Source organism: Buteo buteo, chromosome 11 (genome assembly GCF_964188355.1).
Source record: "Buteo buteo chromosome 11, bButBut1.hap1.1, whole genome shotgun sequence".
Lineage (NCBI taxonomy): Eukaryota > Metazoa > Chordata > Aves > Accipitriformes > Accipitridae > Buteo > Buteo buteo.
The window spans coordinates 33,038,517-33,065,229 of NC_134181.1; the positions used below are offsets into that span (position 1 = coordinate 33,038,517).

Sequence of the window (26,713 nt, forward strand, 5' to 3'; positions counted from 1 at the left end):
AGCCATGGACTAGCATAGCATTTCATCGTGTCTATCCAAAGTCAGGACTAGTCAGGACTAAGGTGCACAGGCAGAGAACATGCGAGCAATTCTGCAGAGTGCCTCCACTATAGCTGGTTCTAATTAGTCATTTTTACGAGCTCCAGAGTCAGACAAAAATGAGGAGCCCTCCCCTTGTGTAGTTTCCTGTTTGCTGGGTGCATGTAAAAGAGATCTGGCCCTGATGTATGTTAATAATGAGCTGATAATGTAAGCCAGCTGAGAGATGTGGAGTTAGTCTGGTATGCTGCCAAGTGGGAGGTGAAAGTTCAGGAACTGACTCATGTTGCCAAGACCTGGTCCTGTGGAGAAGGTCTGCCCATTAATAGATTGAGTTTCTCATTAGGGCTACACAGCATATGCTTACAGCTTTTGGGTTTCAAGCTGAAACCCAATACCAGTAAAAGCCTGCTGAACAGAGCGGCAGATTTACTGGTAAATAAAGGATTAAAGGAACACTTGGCAGGGTTGCTGGACTGGAAACCTGACTGGCCTTTGAAGATTTCTCCATATTGTAGGTCTTCCCTTTAAATTTATACCAAGAAGAGACTTGTTCTGCTCTTTACCATGCAGCCCACAGGGCAGGAGTTTTACATAGTCTGCTCTGTATCCATCGAGGGTATAAGATGCTTATATCTGCCTTTCAAATCAAATGTATGATATTGCTTCTAAAGTAAATCATCACGAAGAAGTTAGCTCAGAGGAGCCTGGTGTAAACAGGCTTCCCTGCTACCCCACTTGCAGGCCTTGTCTTTCCATGGAGAGCAAGTACCATGCATTAGTTTTCACAGTGAGCAGCTCAGCATTTACAGCATCTCTAAAACTACTCTTGTTCTCTTCCTTTTTTTGAATGAGGATCTCCAGCAAACTAGCACAACTGCCTGCTTGGGTTACAGCATGTGACGTTTATTACAGCTGGTCATGAATGGAGTTCATATGTGACTAAACAGCTTTAGCAAACAGGTTTAAATAGACTTATAAAAGAAAAAAAAAAACCCAACATATAGCAGTCCAAAAGCCCTACAGCTGACATGAGTGTTAATACAGTACTCTGGGACTTCAGGGTGGCATTGGCTTTATATTTCTTTATTAAAAGAAAAAATGATTCCCATTAAAGTTTTGGTTCTTGAATTTGCATGACATAATGGCTCTTGTGCCACTCTCCTTTAGCTGGCTAGCTTTACCTGGGGAAACATGCAGTCAAAAGGAACTGCAGGATAGGCATTGTAAACTGGTCTGTATATAGTAATTGTTTCCTTTTTCTTTTAATTAATCTGAGAGTCTATTGTTTTGTTGACTAATGAAGGAGACAAAATTGCGAATGTGGAAGCAGCAGTGAATTTCATCTAATCCCTCTTCCAACAGAAGGGTTTCCTTTGTTCCTGTGTGCCCAGAAGCCACAGGCGTCTTTAATCATTGCTGAAATCATATTGTCTTGATCCAATAGCTGTGCTAGACCACAGTCTTTTCTGATGTAAGACATCTGGCTTCAGTAAAGTTACAACAGGGAGAAGGTATCTGGCTTTTTCCTCACTTAGACATGATATGACCAGTCAGTATGAGAGTTCAAGAGTTGGATTTACAGTTTATTATATAGAAATGAGCTGTATTTGTGTGTTTGTGCACAAATATATGTTGCATGTATGCTTGCACATACACAAGTACATATTTCACTATGAAGATACATACTATTGTTGTTACATAAAGAACTATATTATTTCTTTTATGTAAATAAGAACTAGCAAAAGAATTTTTCTAACTCCAAAGGAGCCTATATCAGAGAGTATAGGCTAAGCTGTTGTTGTGGAGTCCACTAGGAACTTGAATTTACACTCAGTGATGAAATTCCTACAGCAGAGAGGCTTTTCTGAGAAACACTGCCTGGGAAGAAGCAGTTGGGGTCCAGTATAGATCAATGTGAGAAAATATATGTGGGTATGCAGAAGCACACAACAGGCTTGTTTGTGTGTTACTAGGAGTGCAACAGGTCTCCCTCCTGTCATGGAGAGTCACTGCTGCTGACAGTGGGGACAGCCATGTGTGGTAGCTCAAGGGCCAGCTGTAGGGTTAGTGCAAGCTGTGCTCAAAGCCAGGGTCTTACAGCCTCTTGGACTTTGAGCATGCTTTGGTCTTGCAGCATCTCACTGACAATAGAGCCCTGAACACTTCTGATTAAATCAGTAGCTTTTATTCAGCTGTAACCCCATCCTCTGCTGCTAGTCTCTTTGTCACCAGAGCTGATGTGGTTGCCTGCTGCAAAGCCAAGAGTGTGTTAGTGCAGCCAATGCTGCCAGTAGTGAGTGGACAGCATTCATTGTATTGAGACATCTTTAGCCAGCCATATCAGCTTCTCTGTCCCTTAGAGGGCAGATTAAAACACTCCTAATGCTTAATATTATAAATCCTGAGGAGATCTTATGTAAACATATTCAGTGAGTGCTCATTAATTTCCCTTAGGAGCCAGGCTGAATGAAGATGACTTTCAAAGAAAGGAAAAAATTAATTTTATCTTTAAGGACTGCACCTGTCGGAAAAAATTGTAGGAGGCACTCTGTGTTTTTAGCTGTGTGAATTGGGGATCTGTGGCAGGGACGTGGGGAAGGAGGAAGGTTTGGAAGTTATATTAGGAAAGGACAAAAATAGTACTAGCAAAATGTATAGCAAGGTTCTGTTTCATTGATTTGCAGGGAGGTCTCACTGATTCCTGAGCAACAGCACTTTAGGAGCATGACACATCCAACCTCTTAGAAAGACGGTATAAGTCATTTGCTCTGCGCAATTTTGTGGCACTCAGCATAACAAACTTGCATCCATCATTGTCATTTGCCTTTGCCAATGACTTTAAGGATACTTGAGAAGCAACAGTAAAGTAGGATTCTTAGAAAAGAATTCGGTTTTCTACCTGCCCCAGAAAATACAGATTTACTCTATTGTACCTTTAGAGATGTGCAGGCCAACTTTGTCTCTTTCATTAATGCACTCCATCATTCCTTCTCAAAGACTCACCAGACCATTGCTCTGCTTTGCAGACTGGATCCAGGTTCTTGTAATGTATCTTAATCTTAGGCATGCCTTGTTTTTTGGCTTCTGAATTTATTCCTTTGGTACAACCTTTGTCTTGGAAAGAAGAACTTGGTCTCGTTGGCTTCTGCATCCTAATTCCAAAACTGGAATTGCCAGATGTCTTCTACCAGACACTTTCCTCGGGTATGGCACAGATGGTGTGTTTTGGGTTGAACCTTTCTAGGCAGGTTATAGCAAGACCATTAGAGCAAATAAAAGAGACTTCAGAGAGGGACTTCTAAATCATCCTCTCTACCTTAAACAAAAAAAACAGAATTAAAAACACATGTACCTAATTCTTCTGCATTTCCTCACTATGATTTAGTATTCTGTCAGGTCTGCTTGTGTCCCTCTGGAGGATTCCTTCTTCTAGACCTCATTCTTCCTCTTGTAGTTTTGACTTTCCCATACCCAGTACTAACAAACAGCACAACTGCCGTAGTGCTTTGTTCTTCCTGTCATTTCTTCACCTGCTTACTTCTCTGTTGCAGGTAAACTGGAGAGAAGAGATTACAGAATGGCCAAAGTTCAGCTGCTGTGGGGACTGGGGCTTAAGGACCCTCTTCCCTCCTGCTTCTGGCCCTCTGCACCAATAGTCACCAAGCAGACCACCCAGTGGCTGCTGTGGAGAGCTGGGATGCTGGCACAAAGCTTTTGAGTCAGGACAGCATACTTGAGAGAAACAGCATTTTGGGGTTTGGGGAGCAGCTGATCACCTCGGTATCCACTGGCCTTTGCTCTCTTAAGCAGCAGCAGCTAGGTCACCTTTTGGGAGATAGCACCTTAAAACCAGCCCTCGGAGGTGCTATGACCACAATAACACCAGTGCTCTAACCATCCCTTTTAATCCCTGGGAAAGAAGGTGTTTAACCAGATAGATTTCCGCTTGGTTTCTGTCCTGCTGCTGTTCTGGTATGATGAGTTGCTTTGTGCTCTGTGACAAAGAATTACTTGGAGGTTAAAGGTGACGCTGAGTTCATTTCCCGAACGGGTAAGGCTATCCCCCACCCCCTCAGCCTCATTTCTCAATTAATCTCCTCATAAATCCTCATTGCATTTTTGAAATGGAGATGATTAGCCAGGATGTAGGCATGTTTTAAGTCACAGCATGCATGCATGCAAGTATTAAAAATGTGCATGCATTATGTCTGTTACTGTTCCAAATTCTTCCACGGAGCAGGAGGAGAAAAGAGTGAAGAAGGGCAAGTGTCTCTCTGCACTATTAAATTTTCATATAAATAATGAACTTTTTTTTTCACGAAGCAATTAGAAAACATCTTTGGGGCTGGGACATTGCTAGTGTAGCATGTAGTAATTTTTCTGACTTTTATGGAACTTTATTGTTTTATACCAGCAGTGAAACTTTTCTAAGGGTGAAATCCTGCAACAGTTAAAGCTAATCTAAGTCAGTACTTCCATGGTCTTTTTCTCCACAAGTTAGATAATTTACACCAAATTTGCATAGATTCCTGGAGATGCCAGGTAGTGGAGATTGAGGCACGTAGTTACCGCTCAGACAAGTTGACAGACTAGGGTCTAATCTTGGAAGCATTTGCTACCTTGTCTTTCATACATTAACAGTAAGACTCTTACATCTTATTACCTTCTTAGACTGTCTTGCTTGGATGCTTTCACCTGATACATGTGCAGTGTAATGCCACTGTCACTCACTTCATGTCCCATGTGCAGCTAGTTGGATTTACCTGTGATCTGCTATGTTCTCTCTCCCCAGAATACAAACCAGCACAATTGCCATGTGGTGTGACACTACCTTAGGCAGTCATCAAAATCTTTTCTGTGTGACTCTGTGTGTGGATCTCGAACATTGAAAGGTACATTGAGAGGTCTGTGACCAAGCTCAAGCTTCACAGATTCTGGACCTAAATTAAAGCAAACAAAACAAGAGATTGTACAACAAATACTGGGTAGGATGATGGAAATAGTTTTTGCTAATAACATTTCTCTTCCTCTGAAAAATAAAACTCCCTCAAGACCATAAGATAGGAAGCTGAAAGGTTTATTGAAGGCAGTTGTTTAAAACTACCACTAATCCAAGTCACATATCCCTTTAGTCAGTTATCAGTGCTCGTGTAAATATTCTCATTATGATGACAAGTCTAAGGACAGTGCTATTGAAGAAATGGAACTGCTATCCAGGAGGGGTTTTGCTCCATCACAAGTATCTAAGGGTTGTGGAGGCACAGTCTGTTGGAGCATGGAAAACTCTCAGCCGTGCAAACAAAACCCCAGAGAATCCATGTGGCAGTTGGTATGTTATAGGGCCTACAGATAACTCAGACTGCCTTTAAAACACAGGGTGCTTGTGTTAAGGAACAGGCCACATAATGCTAAAAGCTTATTTCAGCTTTTCCAGTGGTGTGGGCCTTCATGGTGTATTTTAACTACATGATCTTGAAAATAGTTCTTTTCCAGATGTGCTGCCCAAATCTGCAATTCATTTTGCAGGTCAGGAATTCCTGTTGCTGCAGTGTTCCCATTGGCTTGCATGGGATTATTTGCTGTTGGTAGGAGCAAGTTTAAATTGCCCAACCTCTAAAAAAATCACGCAGCTTCTGACGTGTTTGTTATCAATCTAGGTGTAAAGGAGGTTTGGAAATGGAAAGACTGGATTTGTGGATAACAACATCAAATGAGTCTAAAGATGCCTGACTTCTGTGCTTAACTTTGATAACAACTCATGGAAAACTCAATTTAGTTACACTGCCTCAGTTCCCTATCTAGATGGTGGGAAAAATTGAAAAATTCTTCAGTCTGTTGTGTGTTTAATTGCTGAGGTGGGGTGATAGGTCTGGAAGGGGTTTACTTCATGGTAGAGTCCAGGACCCTGAGAATCCAGGCCCTGAAACATGAGATGCTAGTTATGAACATGTCACAATGTATGCTAAAAGTGTATTATTAACCCAAGGGAAAGCCTGGTTCAGATCTGATGGTAAGAAATCCTTTTTTAATTTTCAGCCTTAGAATTATTCACTGCCAGGTTATACCTAGCTCTTTGAGTGATATCCCTTACACCTGTGTAACGCAGAACACAGCGGAGACTGTATCTCAGTGTGGGCCTTTTGGCACTAATGTCATACAAAGTCCTGTTGTTTATGTTGCTGGTTGGCTTTATTTTTAATTGGCTTCTCAAAATGTACCTATTCACAAGAAAAATTATTCTCCCTTTTTCTTACTGGATGGTAAGGAGGAAAGCATTGTAATTCGTTTATTGAGTCCTCTGTGTCCTCTTTCTACACCTATGTAGCTGAAAGCTCCATCCTGCGTGGATCTGAGCACTACTCTTGCTGAGCTTTGTAGTCTTGGTTCTTGTTGATTTTTGTGGCAGTGGAGAGTGCTGAGCAAATTACACCATTCAGGCTTTAGGACCCTAATCTCTTTTTAAACAAGGAGCCTGTGCAAAGCAATTTAATGTCTAAACAGAGGAGTGAGTGCCTATCAGCATCTAACAAAGACTTAAACAGCAGAGGAAAGCACAGTGCTATTAAAAACTAGAGAAAGAAGCACAGGAAGACAAGCAATTGATACGTTGCCAAGGCCAGAACTATTTGTTTTGTGTTTGTAACTTATATCTTAGATGTCCCCGTTTTTGTGGCACTTCAGTAATTAAAAAAAACCCCAAAATCTAGCTGTGATAGTCATGTAACTAATCGGTATGACATTCTGGCCAAGGTTTAAAGTTTCGTGGGTTTTTTTTTGTGAGCCATTTTGTAGGGCTAAATTTGAGGCATCCTCTGCAAATACCCATCTTTCACATAATTGTATTCCCATGAAAATTAGGTCTCTTCAGCAGCATGTCTTCAATGGGAGAGAAACAGTCCAGATCTCTAAAAAGTTATTGGTTAAGTTAGAAAATCCTGACCATATTGTCTACTTACTCCCCGCTTTGAGATTTCCACTGGGTTATTTTTGCCTGTTTTAAAGAAAGAAAAGGGAAAAAAAAAGAGACAGTGTTTTACCTAGTCTTTTGTCTGATGAACTCAATGTGTTTTTTAATCACAAGTCAATCAAACTTAGTGATAGCTTCTCTCATTTCATTGCTAGAGAAACTGGGTTGCAGAGGTTTCCTGTGACTACCATATGTTTTCTATGTAGCTGGGAATGAACTCTGGTGTCCTAAATCCTTCTCCTCTTCTCTACAGCTATCAGACAGAATCAGCTTAAGTGTTATTTGCTTTGGACTTCTAGTGCTGACACAATGAATGAATGCAGAATCCATGGAGTTTACCACAATGAGGCAAACAGCATTGGAACGAAAGGCCATCATATGACATTTTACCTCCTATATGTTGCTCACAGGACACTGACATTTGCAGCTTCTGGCAAGGGGAAGAAAGTCTGAATACCTGAATGGTGTCTATATAGAAGTTTTCCAAACCTTATCTGTTAACAAAAGGTGTCATTAGTGGAAATTTGAGTTCCAGATATTTATCTTTGATTCTAAACAGTAAACTAGCTTAAATATGTTAGATGGCTTCAGTAGTACAGACAACAGGTAATGTCAGCACTGGGAGTGGGAGTGATTTCTGAAACCTTCACTGACCTTTGCATATACACTGTTGTTTTACAGATTTTTAAGGTCATCAACCAGTCTGAGAAAACAGTTTATAGATTTCAGTCCTGAATGTCAGACAGTCTTTGACTAACATGTCTCAGTTATATGAATTGAGAGTGATAGAGAAGATAGGTTTGCAATAAAAGAATATTTTGGAATTTCTGCAGTCAAAGGGTGAGATATATAGACCTGCGACCATTACAAATTGGAGCTTGTAGGCTGTCATTAAAAGATTGGAAATACATTTCTAATGTGCAGTTTTCTGAAAGTTTTCAAATTAGACTTTAAAGATTCTCTTTTCTGTTTGTGAAAAAGCTGTATATCACAAAACAGCTGTTTGAGGTTTATACACGTGCCTGTTGTGTCAGTAATCCTGAGGAAAATGGAACAACCTGGCAGATGTTGGGTAATGCTTTATAATGCAGATGTCTAATCCTGGTTTCTAATAGATAAATACTAAAATAAGGAGTTTTACATGTAGTTAATGACATTACTCTAGATGGTCTGTATATCTTTCCAAACATTCAAATCGTCAATTTAAGTCTGGATAAGTTCTTGGCCCCTGTGCCTTCCTCCCTGGCAATGAGCTCTATCATCTAGTCACACGCTGTATGAAATATTTTTTTTATCCACTTTGAATTCCCATCATTTAGTTTCAGTGACCATCTGTTTGTTTTAAAGATGTGCAGAAGTTCCTGGTATACCTTTGTTCATTCATTGGTTTAGGTGGCTTTGTCATTTTCCTGACAGTTCTGAAATTTCTGTGTTCTGCCTCTGCTGGAAAAGAATGGGGAAAGTGTTCACTTCTGTACTAAATCCACAAATGTCTGTTGAGAGTTAGTGAAGATTTTGGCTGCAGTAATATACAAAGGATAATTTCTTTAAGGATATACTCTCAGTATGTGAGAGAAGCCTATTTAATAGAATATTATTGCAGTTTTTCGTTTAACAATATAGTGAATTAAATAAGTTAATCTGTCCCACTGAAATAAAATAGGAAATTTGTTCAAAATAACTGATTATAGTGTCAACTGACAATCTTTGTGTTATGTGGTTTAACTGAACTCTGATCTAGGCTAAATAAGGTTCCATCTACATCTGGGCTTAAAGTATGTCTGGTTAGTTACCAAGGGTGTCTACTCCCATATGTGTGAATATACTGTCCCAGGTCAATTGACAAAACACTGCTATTATAAACTTATCCTTGGACTTCAGGCCTCAGTTCAATAAAATCTGGATTCTAAAATGAACTGAGAACATAATTTTGTTAGCAATCATTTATTTGATGAAATTGCCCTCACTGGGTGCTCACAGAATATTTGAGAATAGGCTGCAATTTCCCTCAAATGTTTGCTATATGGATTTCTTTGGCAGATTTGTTTCCACAGTTTATTTTTAACTTCACAAATTGGTCTCAAGCATTCGCCATAAGCATTTAACACTTGACGTTGCCTATGTTCAATTAGTCAAAGAGTCTCTCTGTTCTCTCACTGGATGAGAAAGCATATCTGATGGACAAGCATGAGAAAGAGAAAATGTGGCTTCTGCAATTACCCTGTCATGTAGGTTTCCCAGTTGATTTTTTTGAATGGTCATAGAACTGTAGACTTGAAACCAGAACAGAGTATGAGGCTCCAGTTATCCCAGTACTTAAACAGTAACTTATGCTGAGAAAAAGTACCTTTCAGAAAGGAATCCAGTCTTGACGTGAAGACATGGACAAGCCATTGCTCCTTTCCTTGCTATAGTTAACCTCACAGGTAAAAATGTGTTCCATATTCTGAATTTGAGCTTGTTTGGTTTTAAGTTCTACTCAGCCTTTCTAACAGCAAAATTCCCTTTTCTAGATGTTAAGAAAAGGGAACATGGAGGGGATGAGAGTACAACTAAGGTTGTTCTAAGCAAAATACTTGCTGCAAAGATTTTGTACACTCTGAAGTCACTAAATGTGGTACTGGCATAGAAAATTAAAGGAAAATGAACCAGAAAATGTAGCTGTTGACATTTTGTGGTGAAGGAAACATCTGTGCTGATTTAAGTGCATCTTTTCTACTTTTTTTCTTTCCCTACTCTGTATTTCCTGAGCTGGAATATGTGGTTTGCTATGCAAGAGGAGGACAGGTTTGTAGTGTAAGATGGAGTCACAGAAGAGAATTCAAGGGTGGGGACTTTTGTGAGAGGATGGTTTGTATAATGTGCTTATAGGATGATTAGCCTCTCTGGGTGCAGGGGCAGCGTGGGAATGGGACTCCATGTAAGTAGGAGGGATAATATTTGCAGGATTTGCAGGATTTTAGGTGGTGGTAGTGCTGTAAATAATAGTAGGATTTTTTTCTTAGAACTCTAGTGGCATGGAATTTGGGGGGGAGGAACCCCAATATGGTTCAGCATTCAATTATAGGTACATTTAGGAATGGAACAAGGCAGCAGATAAAGCTGTTATAAAAAGGAAGGAAAAGATCCTACCTTAAAAGTTACAGAATTCTTGGTGGAAGCTTCAGCTGTACTGATGTGCTAGGGTAACAGGAGAACACAGAGAGATAGAAATTTGTCTACCACTTTTCATATGGTTTGTTTCCTGGAAGGAGTAATTATAAATGTGCCTTTGTGAAGGCCATACAAGGTGCAGAGAAAGCTTCTCACATTACTCCTTCTTTGCATAGGCAGATGTCTTCTGCTTCTTACTGGCTTTCTCTGGCTAGGAGCCTTCTGGCTGAGGAGACAGGCAGATGGTTTCCTTGAAGGCTCAGTGGCTCATCAAACATCAGTCAGTGAAGATACATGGCCATTGGCCAGTAATCTCCCACCCACAATCTAAACCCTTAATTCCCAGTCCAAAAGAAAGTTGTTTCAAACCAATCTCATAAAAGAATGGCTTAAAAATCTTAAGCTTTTATGACTGTTCCAGTGAATCCAGCACCCAGGGCTCCAGCTCTGTATGAAATCCCCCCAAAGAAAATTCCTCTTACACTGGAATCCAAGAAATAATAATACAGATCAGAATTCACCATTTCATATCCAGCTCCAAAAATGAACTTGCTATGTTATAGGAATTTGAGCTGGTCTGTTACACTGGAGCCGGTGATGTGCTTAACAGATGCCTGTTTGGGTTCAGATGAAGTGCTGCAGAGGCATATGATGCCAGAAGAAGGATTAAAAAGTCAGCAGGCTGTTACAAAGGAGGAGTAATTGTAAGCTTTAACTCTTGTTCTTGGCTAATACTAGCTTTGTTTGATGGTTCTTAATCTTTTCCATGCTGGACTTCATTGCTGGACAAGTTGTAAGTCTTGTTTGATAATGTAGAAGGGTAAAGCACTTACTGCCTGCTTGTAAGTCAGGCCTCCTGTAATCAGTTAGTCTTCAGTACAGACGTGGTGTTTCTGCATTTTCTTTCTTATCCTTCCCTGTATTCTTGATTTCCATTTCAGTTTGTAAAAGCCTGCATGAAATGTGAGTTTCACTTATTTGAACCCAATTGGAAGGACAACAAGCATCTCTCGTTAAGGATCAGGACTCTTAGATGAAGCATCCAGGGTTTTCTCAGGATATCTACACCCTTTAGCTAAACTGTTTTGAGGAAATTAAACTTCCATGATATAAGTTATATTTGTATAAATGTGCTTATAGCACTCCTGTCACAGAAAACCAGTTCCATTTTCCTGATACAATTGTGCCCACATTAAGAGTCTGAAGTGGCAGTGAAATATTGCTCCTACAACTGATACTGTCTTAGGGATAAAATGCTTAAGTTTAGACCTCGATTTAACATGTACCTCTAGAAATACATTTCAGTGGTTGAACAGAAAAAAGTTTAAAGTGGAGAAATCTGTTCCAGAGCACCTGAAAGCACCCCCCGCCCTGCCTCCTAACAGGCAGTCTGTTTATTTTCAGGTAGACAAAGTAATCTTATGTTTAATGATTATTTAAAATAATAACTTGTGATATGAAACTCAGGAAAACCTTGGCATCTTGTTTAAATAGATTCTCTGATAAATTAAAGAACTTTGTAGCTGAGCTGATCAAGCATACAAAAATGTTCTCTGGAAACATTGGTAATTAATTATACTAGGACATGAAGGTTATTGGGTAGAGATGAAGAGTATAGAAGAAGTCCCTTAAATGATGGCCTGTAGTTGCTGGTGCACATGGTTGGGGTTCTAAAATAAAATAGACAATTTTAACTACCAGTTCTATCAGTAAAAGGCTTAAAGTGCTTAAATAAATTGTCTAAAGTACAGCCATCACTATAAAAATATATCACTCCATTATGAATGGTACAAAAGTGGGTGAAAATCTTTAGACTACAATAAAAAAGTGAAGCTTTTTCTTTTTTTTTTGCTGTCAGTCTGACCACATAGGTTTTGCTGTTTGCCTTCAGCTTACTAAAGCAGAAGGTTCATGGCTGTTTTTCTTAATGCTGTTTTTCTTAATATTGGGTCAAGTCCTACATACCTCATCCACGTGATTGAGCCGGGATAAATGAGTGCCTGCAAAAATGAGACCACTGTCTGTCTGAGGATAACATGCTACAGCAAAAGTCCTGGGAATTACAAAAAAACAGCTGTTAAGTTTCAAGCATAGGTCCTGATCAACAGCCCTTTGAAATCACAGGACTTCACTTGTCTGCAGCCTGCTGAGCTTATTTCTGTTTTTTGCAGATCTGTTGAAGCCAAAGGTATCCCTTAGTAGCAATGGTGCCAGATCTAGAGTATATCTAATCATGGAAACACTTCAGCAAAATGTACCAGCGTGCTTAAGTCAATTAGTGCTTACATTCACAGAAGCACTTATGTGCTTTCTTTAACTAGAGCTTGCTGACCTCTAATATTACAAGGGACTTGGCCTGAGACAAGAGGACACCTAATAAAGAAATTCTAATGATTCATCAAGTCAAATTCAGGCCAAACTGACCAGTAAGAAGCTGACTTCTTGTGTAGCAAACCTGGTGTTTTTAAAAGAATGGTGGTATGTGTCATGTAAATGTCAATGATTGTTCTTTGCAAAGGGCTGCAGGAAGCTGACCAAATCTCAGCAGGCTCATCCAGGGCAGGTGAAGGGATTTAGAGAGGAAGCTGAGACCAAACTGCTACTGTTTCAGTAAAACAAGTTCTTGTTCTGCTCCTGGACCAGAAGAAATACTTAGGCTTTGCTGGTTTCTTGAAAGGTCTGTGATCCAAAGTGGATCTTCTTTGAATACCTTATTTAAGTGTTACAGGACTTCAGGATGTAACCCTAACAGATTAAAATTTTGATTCAGCTAAGGGGAAATCAATCAGCTCAGGAGGTGACATTTGTAGATTCCTTTCCAGCAGAATTAAAATGTATGCCAAAGATTGGAGAGTTACAGGACTGTAACAGTGTGCTAAACTGATGTTGTATTTTGGATGTGAATCTACTTGACAGAGAAGGTGTCATGCTGGTAATTCACTATGTGCTGGTGTTTTCATTGACAGGCCTCTTACCTTTTTCTTTTTCTCTTTTTATCTTCTAATTTTTTTTTATTTTTGTCCAGTCATGGCAGTTTGCTCATTTATGAGAATTAATTCTACTGTCCACTGGTGGTGCATGAATTAAACATGAATGAACACATCTTAATTCCTTATTTCAAATATATGGCTGCCTGAGAGCTCTTATTTCCCCCTCCATGTTTGTTTCTTTCCTCTTAATTGCCCAACACCTGATTTCCAAAGCTATTCACTTTCCCAGACCAAGTAGTACCAGCACACTAGCTATGTGCACACTCAACAGGATTGTAGTGAAGTAGTCTGTCAGCAGTAGTCATTTGGTGTAATGACAGATATTGATTATTTATTACTTGAAAACATTTAATTAAATGTGCATAATTAGCATGCTAGCAGTCAGACATGCTAGAAGGACAGTGAATCTATTATTTGCAAAAATCCTCAAGCTGTAGCCCTTTGTGAGAAAGCTGATAAAAGAGTCTGTCTCTATAAGGCTTTTTAGAGATCTTTAGGTGTTTCTGACTTTCAGATGAATCTGCACATTATGCATTGCCCTTACGGTTGCCTTTCTTCTCTAAAGAGCTGAACTTACTTACACAGGACCTTAAATCCTGACTCCGTTAGGATTCCTGAAGGACATTGGAACTGATGTATGTCTGAGGGCAAGGTCTGTTTTTAAATACTAAAGACAGTCTAGCACTAAATGCATCATCATTCATTTACCTTCTGTACCCATAGTTAATATCTTCAGTATGAGTTAGGAAGAGGGGTTGTGAGAAGTCTTATGTAATCCACATGTATTTTAACTGTTCTCCATTGTTATCTACCCTAATTTAGGTAATAAATTTTAACTTTGCACAATAGGTGTTGTTAATCTTTATAACAGGAAAACAACATTTAGTTCAAAAGGGATCTGATATTCAGCTGAAACTTAAAATCGGCCAGTATGTACTAATTTCTCTCTGTGTACATCTTATATATCAGTACTTGTTGAAATATTTCTAGCCTGTGATGTGCATCTGCATTTAAACAACTTAGCAACCTGAAGTACTGTCAATATTAAATTATAGAGGCATAGAAACAGACTGCTATAACTGCTAGAAACAGTAATATGAGAGCAAAGTTTCTTGATGGAGGAAGAGTGTGAAATGGTATGCATGTCAGTTCTTAGAAAAGCAGTTTCTGTCTTTGGCTGTAGAACAGAAACTATCTTTGATCTCCTGGCCAGTGTTCCTGCAGGGATAGCGATTAGCAGTCCTTCTGGGGCTGTGGTTCAGTGGACCATACTGACGTACCAAATACCTTATGCATGTTGTAACTGAACAGAAAGATTGGAAAGACAGAAGGGAAGTTTCTAAGTGGGCGGAAAGTTTAGTAGGGGATGGTATGACCAGAAAAAGAGTGGGGAAGGGGAGCACATGGGTAATTTAAAAGATACCCTGTTTACTTACGGAATTGCTTTTGGAAGGCTTTGACTTCGGTGGCCGGTCCTTAAGAGAATTGGTGTGTGCAGATTTACACAACTTTGCTTGAAGTCTTTTATTAGGGAGGTGAAACATTGCGTAGGAGTGACAAGTAATATATTTATTTCTCATCCAGGTGATAGTCAAAGTATTCAATGAGTATTTTATAGATTTGCTGTGTATTAGCAAAACATTGCTGCAGTTCAGTTCAGCCACGTAAAATGGCTATTGGGACAAGTGTTGCTTCTCCTATGTGAACCTTCCTCTTCCTGCTCCCTCCAGAAGTATGAATAACTGATCATGCCACAGACAACCCTTTGTACATCACACATCATAGATATATGTAAGGTAGCACTAAAGCCTGCCTTTTTTTTTTCTTTTGTGAATGTAATGCAAAAAAGAATTAGCTACATCTAAACATATAGCTACACTGTAAATATTTTTTGCATGAAATAATGCTTGTCCCTAACTTAGCTCCGCTAAAGTTGTAGTAAATGTCCCTTTGAACCTGTAAGCAGACTTGATCTAACTCGCATCACCTTTTCTTTTATTAGTGGCAGAGTGTCGAGGGGTCTTGGACAGTAATCAGAGATTTTCTTCATTACCAACATACCTACCTGTGAGCTATCGGGTCTTCAGTGCTGAGACATCTTTCTTTCTCAAAGAAGCCAACCAGGACTTTATGAGAAATTCCAGTTTGCAGTCCAGGGTGGAATCGTTCTTCCCATATAAAGCCAAGAGACCACCTATATTAAATGCCAGCTATGGACCTTTTTCTGTTGAACAAGTTGTGCCCCAGGACCTAATGTTAACGTCCAACTTTTTTGGATCTGCGAACAAGTTTACTTATAACTGGAAACTTCAGGCCTACATAATGAGCAACAAAATTTACCTGAGCAAGCCCAAAGTCCAGGTCCTGTTCTACATTGTGGGCAGGGACTGGGATGACTACAGCACCACGGAGCGGCTGCCCTGCCTGCGGGTGTTTGCCTTTCGAGAGACGCGGGAAGTCAGAGGCAGCTGCAGGCTGAAAGGGGATCTGGGGTTGTGTGTGGCAGAGCTGGAGCTCCTGCCAAGCTGGTTTAACCCCCCTATGTTTGTCACGGGCCGTAAGAAGCCACCGGATCCGTTTGAAGGGAGCCCTGTGGAGCTTTACTATACTATTCAACCAGGAGACGAGAAGGGCGAGTGTACCACTGAGGATATAAGGAAGGGAAATGCTATCCGGCCAGGAAAAGATGGCATGGATGAAACCATGTCCCACTTACAGAGGATTGGATCTGTCAGCCTCTATCGAGGCCAGGAGACTTCTCAGCTAACTGAGCTACGGCTGGATAGTAATATTGTTGTCTGGTTGCCCTCAAAGCCTGTCAAACAAGGAGAGGTTGTGAATGTTTATGTGACAATTGCCAACAATTCTACGGTGGATCAGTTCATACTCAGGTACAGTAGGTTGTTTTTGCGTGTTTCTAATGTGGTAGCACACAAAGACTTTGGGGACATGGGATGAATCTCAACCAATTTAAAGTTAATCCGTGCTGAACGTTGCTCCTAGTCACTGAAATATATTATTTTCCTCCTCGAATGCTGTGAAGAGGATTGAAAGCCTCCATCACTAGGAGGCTTTTAACATGTATGCCATGCTATTTATCACGTGCCCACATTATGCAACAAAACCATGGCAATTCGCTGCTTTAGTGGGGCCATTTCTGTGCAATGACAGACAGTAAGGCACCAGAAAAGTTCTCAGCTTTACAGGGCTTTTAAAATCAGTTTTTTATTGCACATGGAGTTTAAATGTAACAAAACTTCAATTACCTGCTTTTCTTTAAGTGCTCTGGCAGTGCTTTGCCTTTCCCACAGAGAGTGGTTTTGTTACGAGAGCTCTTTAGGGAGGGGTTTAACTATCTACTTGTAGTTAAGTAGCGTTTGTCTTTGCCAGCACATATACCCTTTAAAATGAGGCCTAATGTGTTTGATATTGCTATTGATTGTAAGGGACTGTTAGAAGTGAGTGTCATTATGTTGACAGTAGTGGCGAATACAGGACCTGGGAATGTAAGAACTGCCTGACTGGGTCAGATCACTTTCCTTTTATTTTCTTCTTTAGCAGTTTCCCTACTGATCAGATGAAAATCCTTTGAGGATGACAAAAACTGGGAAACTTGTTAATCACTGAAATATTTGATGCATCTTTTTTTTCCTTGTTACCAGGCTTTAAATTCAAGGGAAATTTCCACGGTGATAAGTAACAATTGCTCTTTAAAGCCTCAGGGAATCAGAGTTTCCCAAAAGATTCTGCACATGAAAGTATTTATTTCTAAGGCTTATATGAACTAGATTAATACATAGTTGACAACTACCAAGGAGAATAGCCTTTAGAACAGGAAGTGTTGCTTGGCAGATAAAAGGCTTTTATTTTTAAAAAGGGGGATTTTAGTCATCCCAGAATCGTTCTGATGTTTGCAGCTTTGGTTAAGTTAGCGAGATAATCTCTCAGACACCTGTTTACTGAGTGAAACCTCCGTTATAGAGGTCTTTTCTGACATTGTTGCTTATCTTTTATTGAAAATCCTTTTTCACAAAAGAGTAGAAACAGAATACTTTTCCACATAACAAGCATAGCTGTGGTGAAAGAAGAAATCCAAAGGCAATGAACTGGGTGTTTGCTGGGTGGATGGGAGAGGGGATCACCCTTTGAAGGTCTGTCACAGTCTTTATTTTCCTGAAAAGTGAGTTGAAGATAAACAAGCTTGTTGAAATCTGGTGATGTATTTCTTTGCTGAGAAATGAATCTGACTGCCTAGGCAAGGATATCATTTGCATGCTGAGAGGTGCAATAGATAGAGATGATAACATGGGACATCAGTAGTTGCCTGTGTGACTTGCTGTTATGGATGAAATGGATTGGCTGTGGGTTTGGGAACAGGTCAGACTATTCACTTCAAATAAATTAGTCATGTTTGTTGGTATGTTGATCTGTGTTATCACAGATGCAGAGCTCAGGCCACGTTTTCTTGCTGAAACACCCTTTTGGTGAAAAGAGGATTTGCATTTTGCTTAAAATTACTTTGAACCAGATGCAAGAACACAAGAGACTGAAGAGACCAAGTTTGGTTTTTGTTTTTGTTTTTTTAAATGGCTTTTGCTTCCAGTGGGTATGGGCAGGTGGTCATTGTCTTGAGATGTAGTACAGGGCTAACTCACATTCTAAAAATCAGCACTGTTCAGTGTGCTTTCTCCTTTCCACCACTAAAAGCAAGAAAATCAATGTGAGAGATTCCAAAGCAGTCTTGCTTTTGAAAACTTTGTCTTGCAGGCATGTTGGTCTCTTGTATCTACCAAAGATGCTGATCTGTGCAGTTGTTAAAGCATCAGATGGAAGCTTTGCTTAAGGTGTACAGGAGAGTAATTCCATGTAAAAGAAAAGGAAATGGTTTTAAATGCTTTCCTGACACTGGAACAGGAAGGGACAGCTGATGCCCACTGGTGAAAGATGTGTGGGACCATCCCATAAGTCATGAACTGTGTGGCCCATTCTGTTGGCTGCAAAGGCTTCCTTGGTTTTAGTGGCATAGGGCTGGTGAAAGGCTGGCAAAGCCAAGTTAAGCTTCCTGGTTCTGTGGTGGAAATCTGTTGTCTTCAGTGAAACTTCTGAGGTGTGAAAGACTATGGAATTTGACCCAGGAATCTATGAAGTGCCTGTATTTTACAGGAAAAAAAGCCAGGCAAATACAGCAGCCGGGGAGTAGCCAGTGCATATGCTGGGTCTGCCTAGGGGCTCCTTTAACCTTCTCTGTGGCCATTTGCCTGGTTAGATAGAGGGCTGTATGCTCTCATATTCATGGGTCCCCAGCAGAGCAATCCCTACATCCTATGACATGCATTCGCATTTAATCATTCTAAAGAAAAACACACCACACATTATCCCCAGGCATAGTGGGTTTGTTTATTTTCTGCTTCTTGTATATTATTCATTGAGGTATTGCAACATCCAGTGCTGAAGCAAACAGCATGTGATCATTGCTGGGGGTGGGGGGGGGGAATAATAGCTACAAATCTTCTCTGGCAAAGGAAAGTAGACTGGTCTAAATGACCTCATATCCACAAATCATTGCAATTGAAACTGTGTTCTTAAATTGTGTCTTAATTCAGAATCCTATTACTGTATCTATAAATTTATCAGCCCAAGAACACCAGTAAAGTCAAAGAGAATGACTAATATGACAGGGAGTGAACCGAATTATGCATGGTAGTACATTAACGCAGTAGGAGCACTGTCTGAATAAACACAGATCTTCCTTTCTTGTGGCTAGTCAGCACAGGGCTATTGCAAAAGCAATTCAAACAATACTGATAGGTTAGAAGTTCTGTTCACAGGCCTGTTCCTCTCCTGCTGTGTCACCTCTGGTAAGCCTTCACAGGCTTTTTCTATACGCAACGTAGAAAATGTGAACACTTGGTAAGCATCGCTCTCAGGAGTGGGGAGCCTGTTTCAGTCCTGTTCCTAAAAGACTTTGACTTCCTGTGATGGAAGCGGTTTCCAGTTTGCCATATATTATCAACAGTAATATGAATGGGAAAATCTTGATAAAAGAGACAAAGAAATAGAGAAGGGAGAAGAAAATACTGCACTGCATTCCTACCATTGGGAAGGATTTCTAGGCCCCCAAAAGAGAGATTAATTACATTTACTGCTGACTGCTCAGTAAGGAAAATTACCGTTATCTCTAGCAGTTGGGTAAACTATGAACAGAAGAAGAGGAGCATCCATATAGGATAGAAAAGCAAAAAAATAGCAATATTTAAAATAAAGATCATTTAGGTCTTCTGTGCACTTCCCAGCGCTGTTATAAATTAACACCACTGACTTTAGCAGAGCTACCATGATTGATTGTTGCTTCACCAATTGCTGCATACGCATGCTTTTCTAATCTGAGTCATCATATTGGGTGTATTGTCTGTAAGGATTAGAAAGCAAAATCCTTAGGGCAAGACCCTGTTCTTGAAAGCTTTTATGAACTGCCCTCATACCCAGCAGGCTACAAATAAGGGGAGAAATCATAACCATACTGAAAATAAGCTCTTCTTGTGAGGTTAACTTTCAGAAAGTAACACGTAGCTGCTTGTGTATGCTGAGATATTTGCAGGTAAGTAGGAAGCTGGGCACTTGATTTCTATTTGTAGTACTGGGGAGTTGGTGAGCTGAATGCATTAGGCAGCTTTGAAAAGGCTGGCCTGTGTGCATTGCTGTGTTTGTTCTGTAGCTCTAAATACTTTCCCAGCTACTACGCCGTTAAAGGATCCTTCCATCTGTTTTTCATAGCGTGACATGCCACATTTGATCTAGCAGAGCACTGTCCAGCACGGGGCCAAAGAAAAGGTGTGGGAGTGCTAAGTGTTTTATGTTACTCTGCTGGGCAGCAGCTAATCTCTAACTCACTCTAGAAGGTGCTGAACCACCAGATAACCCGATTTATGGGAGGTATTGAGCAGGATAAGTAAAGAGAAAGGGGATGAAGTTGTTATCTGTGCTGATTAAAGAGGTGAAAAACTGGTACTTTTTTTTTTTCACCTCAGGCTTCTTATTACAGATTTTGCACTGCAGCTCATTGCACCTAAAGGGATGTAGGTTGTAAACAGTGTTACCGAATTACCTTTGTGCAGCAAACAAATCAACCCAAGACAATGGATAATTAGCAGTGATAATAAATCTACAGATTGGAAGAAGGATAAAGGATAACTGCAGTGAGGAAAGCTATTAAACTCATCAGCTGAGGCAGCTTTATATGTCAGTTCCTAATGAGTATTGACAGCAGTGCTGTATTAGGTGGTATTGAGAACAGCTAAAAACCTAGAGGAAGATGCACACACAGAGTAGCACTACAGAATAGCCATAGCTAGAAAAAGTAATTGTGATCATAACATCTGTGTACTGCCTGCTTGTAAATCTCAGTATTTCAAACACTAGATTTTGTGATCTGGCCATAAATAGCCATTTTGGAGGAACTGGTAATGAAAAAAGAGGGGATCTCCAGCACTAACTCTACCTGTTTTGCATGGAAGATCTATTTCAGCCTCCCTAGGGAGTAAACCACTCAGAGGAGCCGTCTGTGCTTGGCACTGCCCTCAGCTGTTCTACCTGCTGTATATGAAAGAAACAAAATTTTCAACCAATTACTGTTTAATTTTAGATACTGACATTTTAATCTTACCTTATGATTGAATAACCTTTAGTACCCTGAAATTCACCTGTGCTTAATTGTTGGTTTATCAGTTTTTAATGCTGCAGTGTGGTGGTAGCATCACTGCAAATGCAAGTGACATTGCAATGACTAACTGAAGCTGAAGTTAACCAGAATATATGAGACCAAAACCAGAGCTGAGGTCACTCTATGGTTTGTGTTAACCCATAATTTGGGGCATATTATCCTAATTACCTATTTTCCACAGTAAATGGCATGCTGATTTCCAACTGTGAATTGAAGAGGGTGCTTTTTTATACTGCTTCATATTTTAAAACTAATGCAGCTCAGGGTGAAATGAAGAGAGACAGAATGATTTGGTGGAATGCTCTTCTGGGCGTACATGTGTGTCTCCAGATGTGAACTGCAACAAAACATTTTTCATTTCCTATGCAGCTTTGCATTACTTAGATATTTAAAAGTTATTTCACTGCACAAAAGCGTTTCAGTTGACATCTGAAGGGAGAGGAGTTTGAAGCCCTCAGACTTGCTTCTGTTGTCTCATTATTTCATGTTCCATTTTCAATTGAAAGGAAGGTCTCATCTTCAAAAATTCAGACCCACAGTTTTACCTATTGCACAAATGTAAAAAAAACCACAGATACAGTCTCTGAAAACTAGATTTCCTTTTATAGTGCCTTAAGCCTTCTCTTTAGACGTACATCTTGTATTCTGAGGCACAGATAAAACTAAGTGGCTAATTCTTACACTGTATAAAGAAAAGTATGCATCTCGGACACTCTGGGTAGCAAACCGCTGTTTGTTCTCACCTGAGACAGTTTCTCCATTCATGTTTCCATCTTGAATAAACAAAATGCAAACTTCCTGACTAAGATCTTTCAGACTATTCTGCTCACATTTTTCTTTGTATCTCTTTTTCAGTAAAGTCAATTATTAAGTCAAGACTGGAAAGTAGAAGCAATTCATTTGCTTGTGAACCTTTAATCAGGGTTCAGAGAAGCTGGAGAAACTCTTCCCCGGTCTTCCAGCCATCAAAGGAGTTTCCCAGTTATTTTATGGTATTGGTAGGACCCATAAAGTCAGGTGCTAGGCCAGAGGTAGTTTGCAAAAGTGTTCAGAGCTGTGAATTATGGCTTGAAGGGGTTTTATGTATTTCATTAATGAAGGGTTTATATATTTCATTTTCTAGTGTTTAGCCTTGTGAAACTTTAATTCTTACTGATTTTTTGGTTTTTTCTTTCTATAGAATGATTAGTAACAACTCAGCTACAAATTTACAGTGGAGCAAATTAATGAAAGAAAGGTAGTGGTCTAGCCCTTACCATGCACTAGGAAGTCAAGAAGCCTGGATTCTCTTCCTATTTCCATTCAGGACTTACTGTGTTACTTTAGGCATATCATTTTATCCCTGCTTACATCTTCACCTTCTCAGATTGTTTGTTTGTACTATACACAATTCAAGGAAGAAACTGGGCCGTGCTCTGTGTGCATCATTCAGTATAGTGAGCCTCTGATCCCCGTAGGGCATCTGGTATTACATAATACAAGCAACACAAAATCATACAAAAGTTGTTCCACTGTGGGGATTATGGTTTTTGCAGGTAATGAAGTGTAATAGCACCTTGCAAGTACTTTGTTAAGATTTCTCCAAAGTAAATGCGTGATTAAAAATTCATAGTAATCATGTGCTGTCATTTTTTATATTCTGCTTCAGTAAGCAATGGGGACACAGTCTGTTGAAGTACTCCTAATTGTCATTTACTAGAGAATGTGGCAGACTAACAGTAAAAGGGGTAAATATTTCCCAATATAACTTCAAAAAGCATTTGTGATGTAAAAAATACTTTTTTCAAAGAGAACATGTTAATGCTATTTTGAGAGAATGGTATCATATTCCAGTTAGTTTAATTTCATTAGCTCTTAGCAGGCAATTTTCATGGACATCAGTGTCATACCAGAGGCAGCTGGGTCCTCCAAACAAATGACTCATTCTCAAAAATACTAAGCTGGTGAGGATGTCCTTTAAACAGAGATTGAGAAAAGTTGCTTCTCACCAGAACAAATGAAGAGCTTATTTGAGTCTGTGGTAGCAATGAGTCAGGTTTGGTAAAGTTTTAAAAGGAACTGATTATTGACTTGAAATTGAAGCTACCTCGAAAAGAGAAAACGGGCACTCTTCCCCTGACCCCCTTTAAAAGCCTTTAAAAAAACGTGGTGCTTGGGAAACCTTCTGAACAATTCTATTGACATCTCCAATGCAACGTACTTAGTACTGAGAATAAACTATGGATTTATTGTTAGAATGCTAAGTCTATGTTCCTTACTTTGGAAATCATTTGCTGATTGACCATGACTGAGTCACTGGAGCACAGCTTTGCAACCAGTGAACTAGGAAGAGACCTTAGACCCTGGTATGTTGAGGAGCTGAGCAGTAAAGTTCAGTGGTGCTGAGGTCCATAGAGTACTCAGCACTGAGAATCAAAAGTTACAGCTTCCCTTTTGAAAACGTTATCCTTAACACCCTGGTCAGTTGCCTGTAAAGTGGAATTCCTATCATGCAGAATTGTTACAAGAATTAACAAAGTCAGTGGTGTAATACTTGTGGGAATGTTCTTTGTATCATGAAAGCAGGTGTTTCCAAAGTGCGTGTTCACTTGAAGTCTGTTCTTTGAGACAAATCCAGGGCTATCTCTGTGTGATTGTCAGCCTTCCTGGTTATGTGACAGGTAACACCTACATTTTTCTAAGTGCAGACTAAGACATGAAAACCTATCAGCTGAGTGTAGACAAACCTGAACTATATATATGTGGTTTATATAATAACTTTATGTAACCCAACTATAAAACACCTTTGGACTTTTGTCAGTCAGGCTTGTATATATGTTTGAAAACTTTTCCTAGTATGACGATTGGAAAAGTAGAAGGAATTGATGGGGGCTGTTGTTGGGGTTGACCATAAATGGAAGAGAACAAAATTATTTCATCAGCAGTCAGGCAGAGAATTGCTAGCTTTCAATGCTGCTTCAAGTGCTGGAGCTGAAGGTTTTGCTTAACTTCTGGCAAATGCATGTGCATATCTGAGCTTCAGAAAATTCATCTTTAGGTATCTTGTTAAAATCTCCTCTTGTAAGTAGTTTTCCTTCTCATCCTCTTTAGTCATGGCAAACTAGTGAAGTCATTCCTGGCTTCTTTTCCAAACATGCTGCAACACATGTTGCTAAATGCACACTGGCTCTTGTCCTTCTGGTTTGAGATGCTGCTCTGAGGGGCAGCATGTCTCCGGCTAGCTTCTGCTCTGCCTGACCTTTGCAAAAGCCTGTGCATGTGCAAGGCTGCTTAAAGATGAGATAAGGCACCTTTACTTAATTTCTGTTTAGACTGTTAGCCACTTGTGTGACTCAAGTTACAACAGTTAATTAAATCTTTGGTTACTTGCCTAATTAGAAACAATGGTGGCTCGTTAAAAGATCATACCATAAAACCCCCAGTCCTCCCAAACCAGCAGTAGGGAGGGAAACTTCATACTACTGGGAGTGGATTTTAGTTGAACCAAGATAGTGTTTTCTGGCTGTCTGAAAAAGGCTGTGATCTGATGCATTAGGGAATCTCCTGGGAATCCTCAGTGTGATTATCTGACAAGCTGTTGGGTTCCAAGGCCACTGTAAGCAAGGAAGTGCGTGAGCCTGTAGGTCTGAATGGAAATTAGTATCCCTGCGAAAAATGGTATGACAAGGCTTTAAAACCTAGTGCATCTGTTAAAGCTGTAAAAGCACTAGTGACTTGCTGGAATGATACTGGGAGGGACATTAGCAAATCATAGCTCAGGGCTTGCCAGGGGTTAGGATTTGGGATGGGGTGGAAGTAGAGGGAGTAATCCAAGAGTAGGTGCCTGGCCTAGTAGGACTGTAAGATCTGATGTTTTTGTCTGCATTGTTTTATTGGTGCTTGTGGGGCTCATTATTTAAGACAGAAAGTGTCAGATTGATTGAAGTTTCTGTTTTGGCAGACTACTGCTCCTCACTCATGATAGCACATATACAAAAACCTTAAATTGTTTATATGTTCTTCTGGCACTTTACAGTTAAAACTTCCACAGAAGGCATGGGGATAGTGGGAAGTGCTGCTCTGCACTTAAAAGTTAATTTCTACAGAATGCTGAGCTTTCTATAAGGTATAAAGCATTTGATTCTTAATTTTTGTCACTGTTTCCTTAGGACCCCGTTGGGGTGCTCTGCATTTCCTTGAAATCCCACCCTGCCCTGTGTGTGCTGCCTCTTCAGAGGTGTATGCTGTTGTGTGTAGTACTCTCTTGAAAAGAAAGTTGCATTTCTATAGACTTTCAGTGCACAGAAAAGCTGATTAATTCATAGTTTAGATGGGACTGGGTTAAAAAGAAATTCAGCATCTTTTTTTGTTTGTTTGTCTGGTTCCTGGTGTGTTACAAAATGTCTCTATTAGCAAAGCTGCCAGGGGGTTAATTTGCACTAACAGCCTAATCATTTCCAACAACATCATTTTAGGTTTTGATATTGCTGCTTAGATCAGCAAGACTTGAGAAGAGACGACCTGAGAAATAGTGCATATCTTGGGAAAAAAGAAAAAAAAGAAAAATGGGGGGTAAGCATTTCAGACATAGCCCTCTGCATTCTCAGCTGTCAGGCTGCTTAAAAAGACTTGCTTTTTCTTACAAGCTCTGGCTCTAAGATGTAAGCCTTGATTTCCTAAGTGCTATGAGACTGAGTTCTTTGTACAAGAGAGACAGGCTCATTAAAGGGAATATGTAGTACTTACACACCAAAGTCCAGAGCTCGATTCCTCAACCTCCCCAATTAGTCGTTAAACAGCACACATAAATAGTTGTGGATCATGAATCACAACTTGGTTTTGCAGATAAAAGAGTGCCTGACATACTAGACCATAAAGTCATACTTAGTCTTTCACTCGCCCTGTGAGGGCTGGGGAAGGCAGTTCAGCCCTACAGGTGGTCATTAAGGCACAAATGTTGTTGCTGACCAGCGTAAGGGGGTTCCTTATTTGGTGTTTTGGACATTTGTGGATCCTATTTTGAGGAAACTAAATTTTCCTATGGATTGCATGGCTGCTTGCTGAGGACTATAAAAATTATAGCTTTTAAAAAATTAGGTGCTGTGATGCTAATTGCTGGAGTCACTGAGTCACTTGATGTGCCTGGTCTCAGCAGGTTGTAGAAATACCACTGGTAGCAACAAAAATATTTTTCTGCTTGAGGTTATGTCTAGCTTAGAAAAAGCCCTGATTGCATAGGAAGTTCTTCTTATGGAAAGGAAACACCAACCCACAGTAGGAGCCTGTCACTTAGGAATGTTATCCAAATTTAGTCCTGTCAAAAGTAATGAGAATATTCACAAGTTTTAGGCTGCTTTTTATCCCTCTGGGTTTGAGACATTCATGAGAGGCTATGGTAGCACCAGCCTCTGCTTTTCTCTTCCATAGCAGCCCGATTACAGTTTTCCAGTAGAAGGGAATGACCAAACCTCTTTTTTGTATGTACTTAGTTGGTTGTATGATGACAGTGGACAATGTACATTTACATGTATTGTAATATTGTTTCCTGAGACAGCAGATGATGAAAGGATAGTGTTTGAGTTCTAATTAATTTGTCTACTCAGTACACTATGCAGAGAACAGGGCCGGTCTGAACGGGGAGGCTCAGGGCAAATACAAGAACTGAGAGCAGGCAGTGTTATGCAAGTCAGCTGTAGTGTCAGGAGGGTCACACGACCTTGCAGGTAACATCGTGGCAGCATTCAAGTAGGTGATTTGGATCCTTGACACTGGACTTTGATGTACTGGTGGCTACTGCTGTGCTTGTGATGACATGTGAAAGTGGTGATTCCAGACCTAACAAGCTCAACTTCGCAACAGAGT

General features: G+C 40.0%; 1 protein-coding gene across 1 annotated transcript in view; it reads left to right on the forward strand.

The window, feature by feature from the left end:
• Positions 1–26,713, forward strand: part of TMEM132C (transmembrane protein 132C) — a 223,156-nt gene that overhangs the window by 49,023 nt on the left and 147,420 nt on the right. Inside the window, exon 2 of the mRNA XM_075041447.1 lies at positions 15,155–16,043. Coding sequence (XP_074897548.1) covers positions 15,155–16,043 — 889 coding nt within the window. The remainder of the gene's footprint in view (positions 1–15,154; positions 16,044–26,713) is intronic.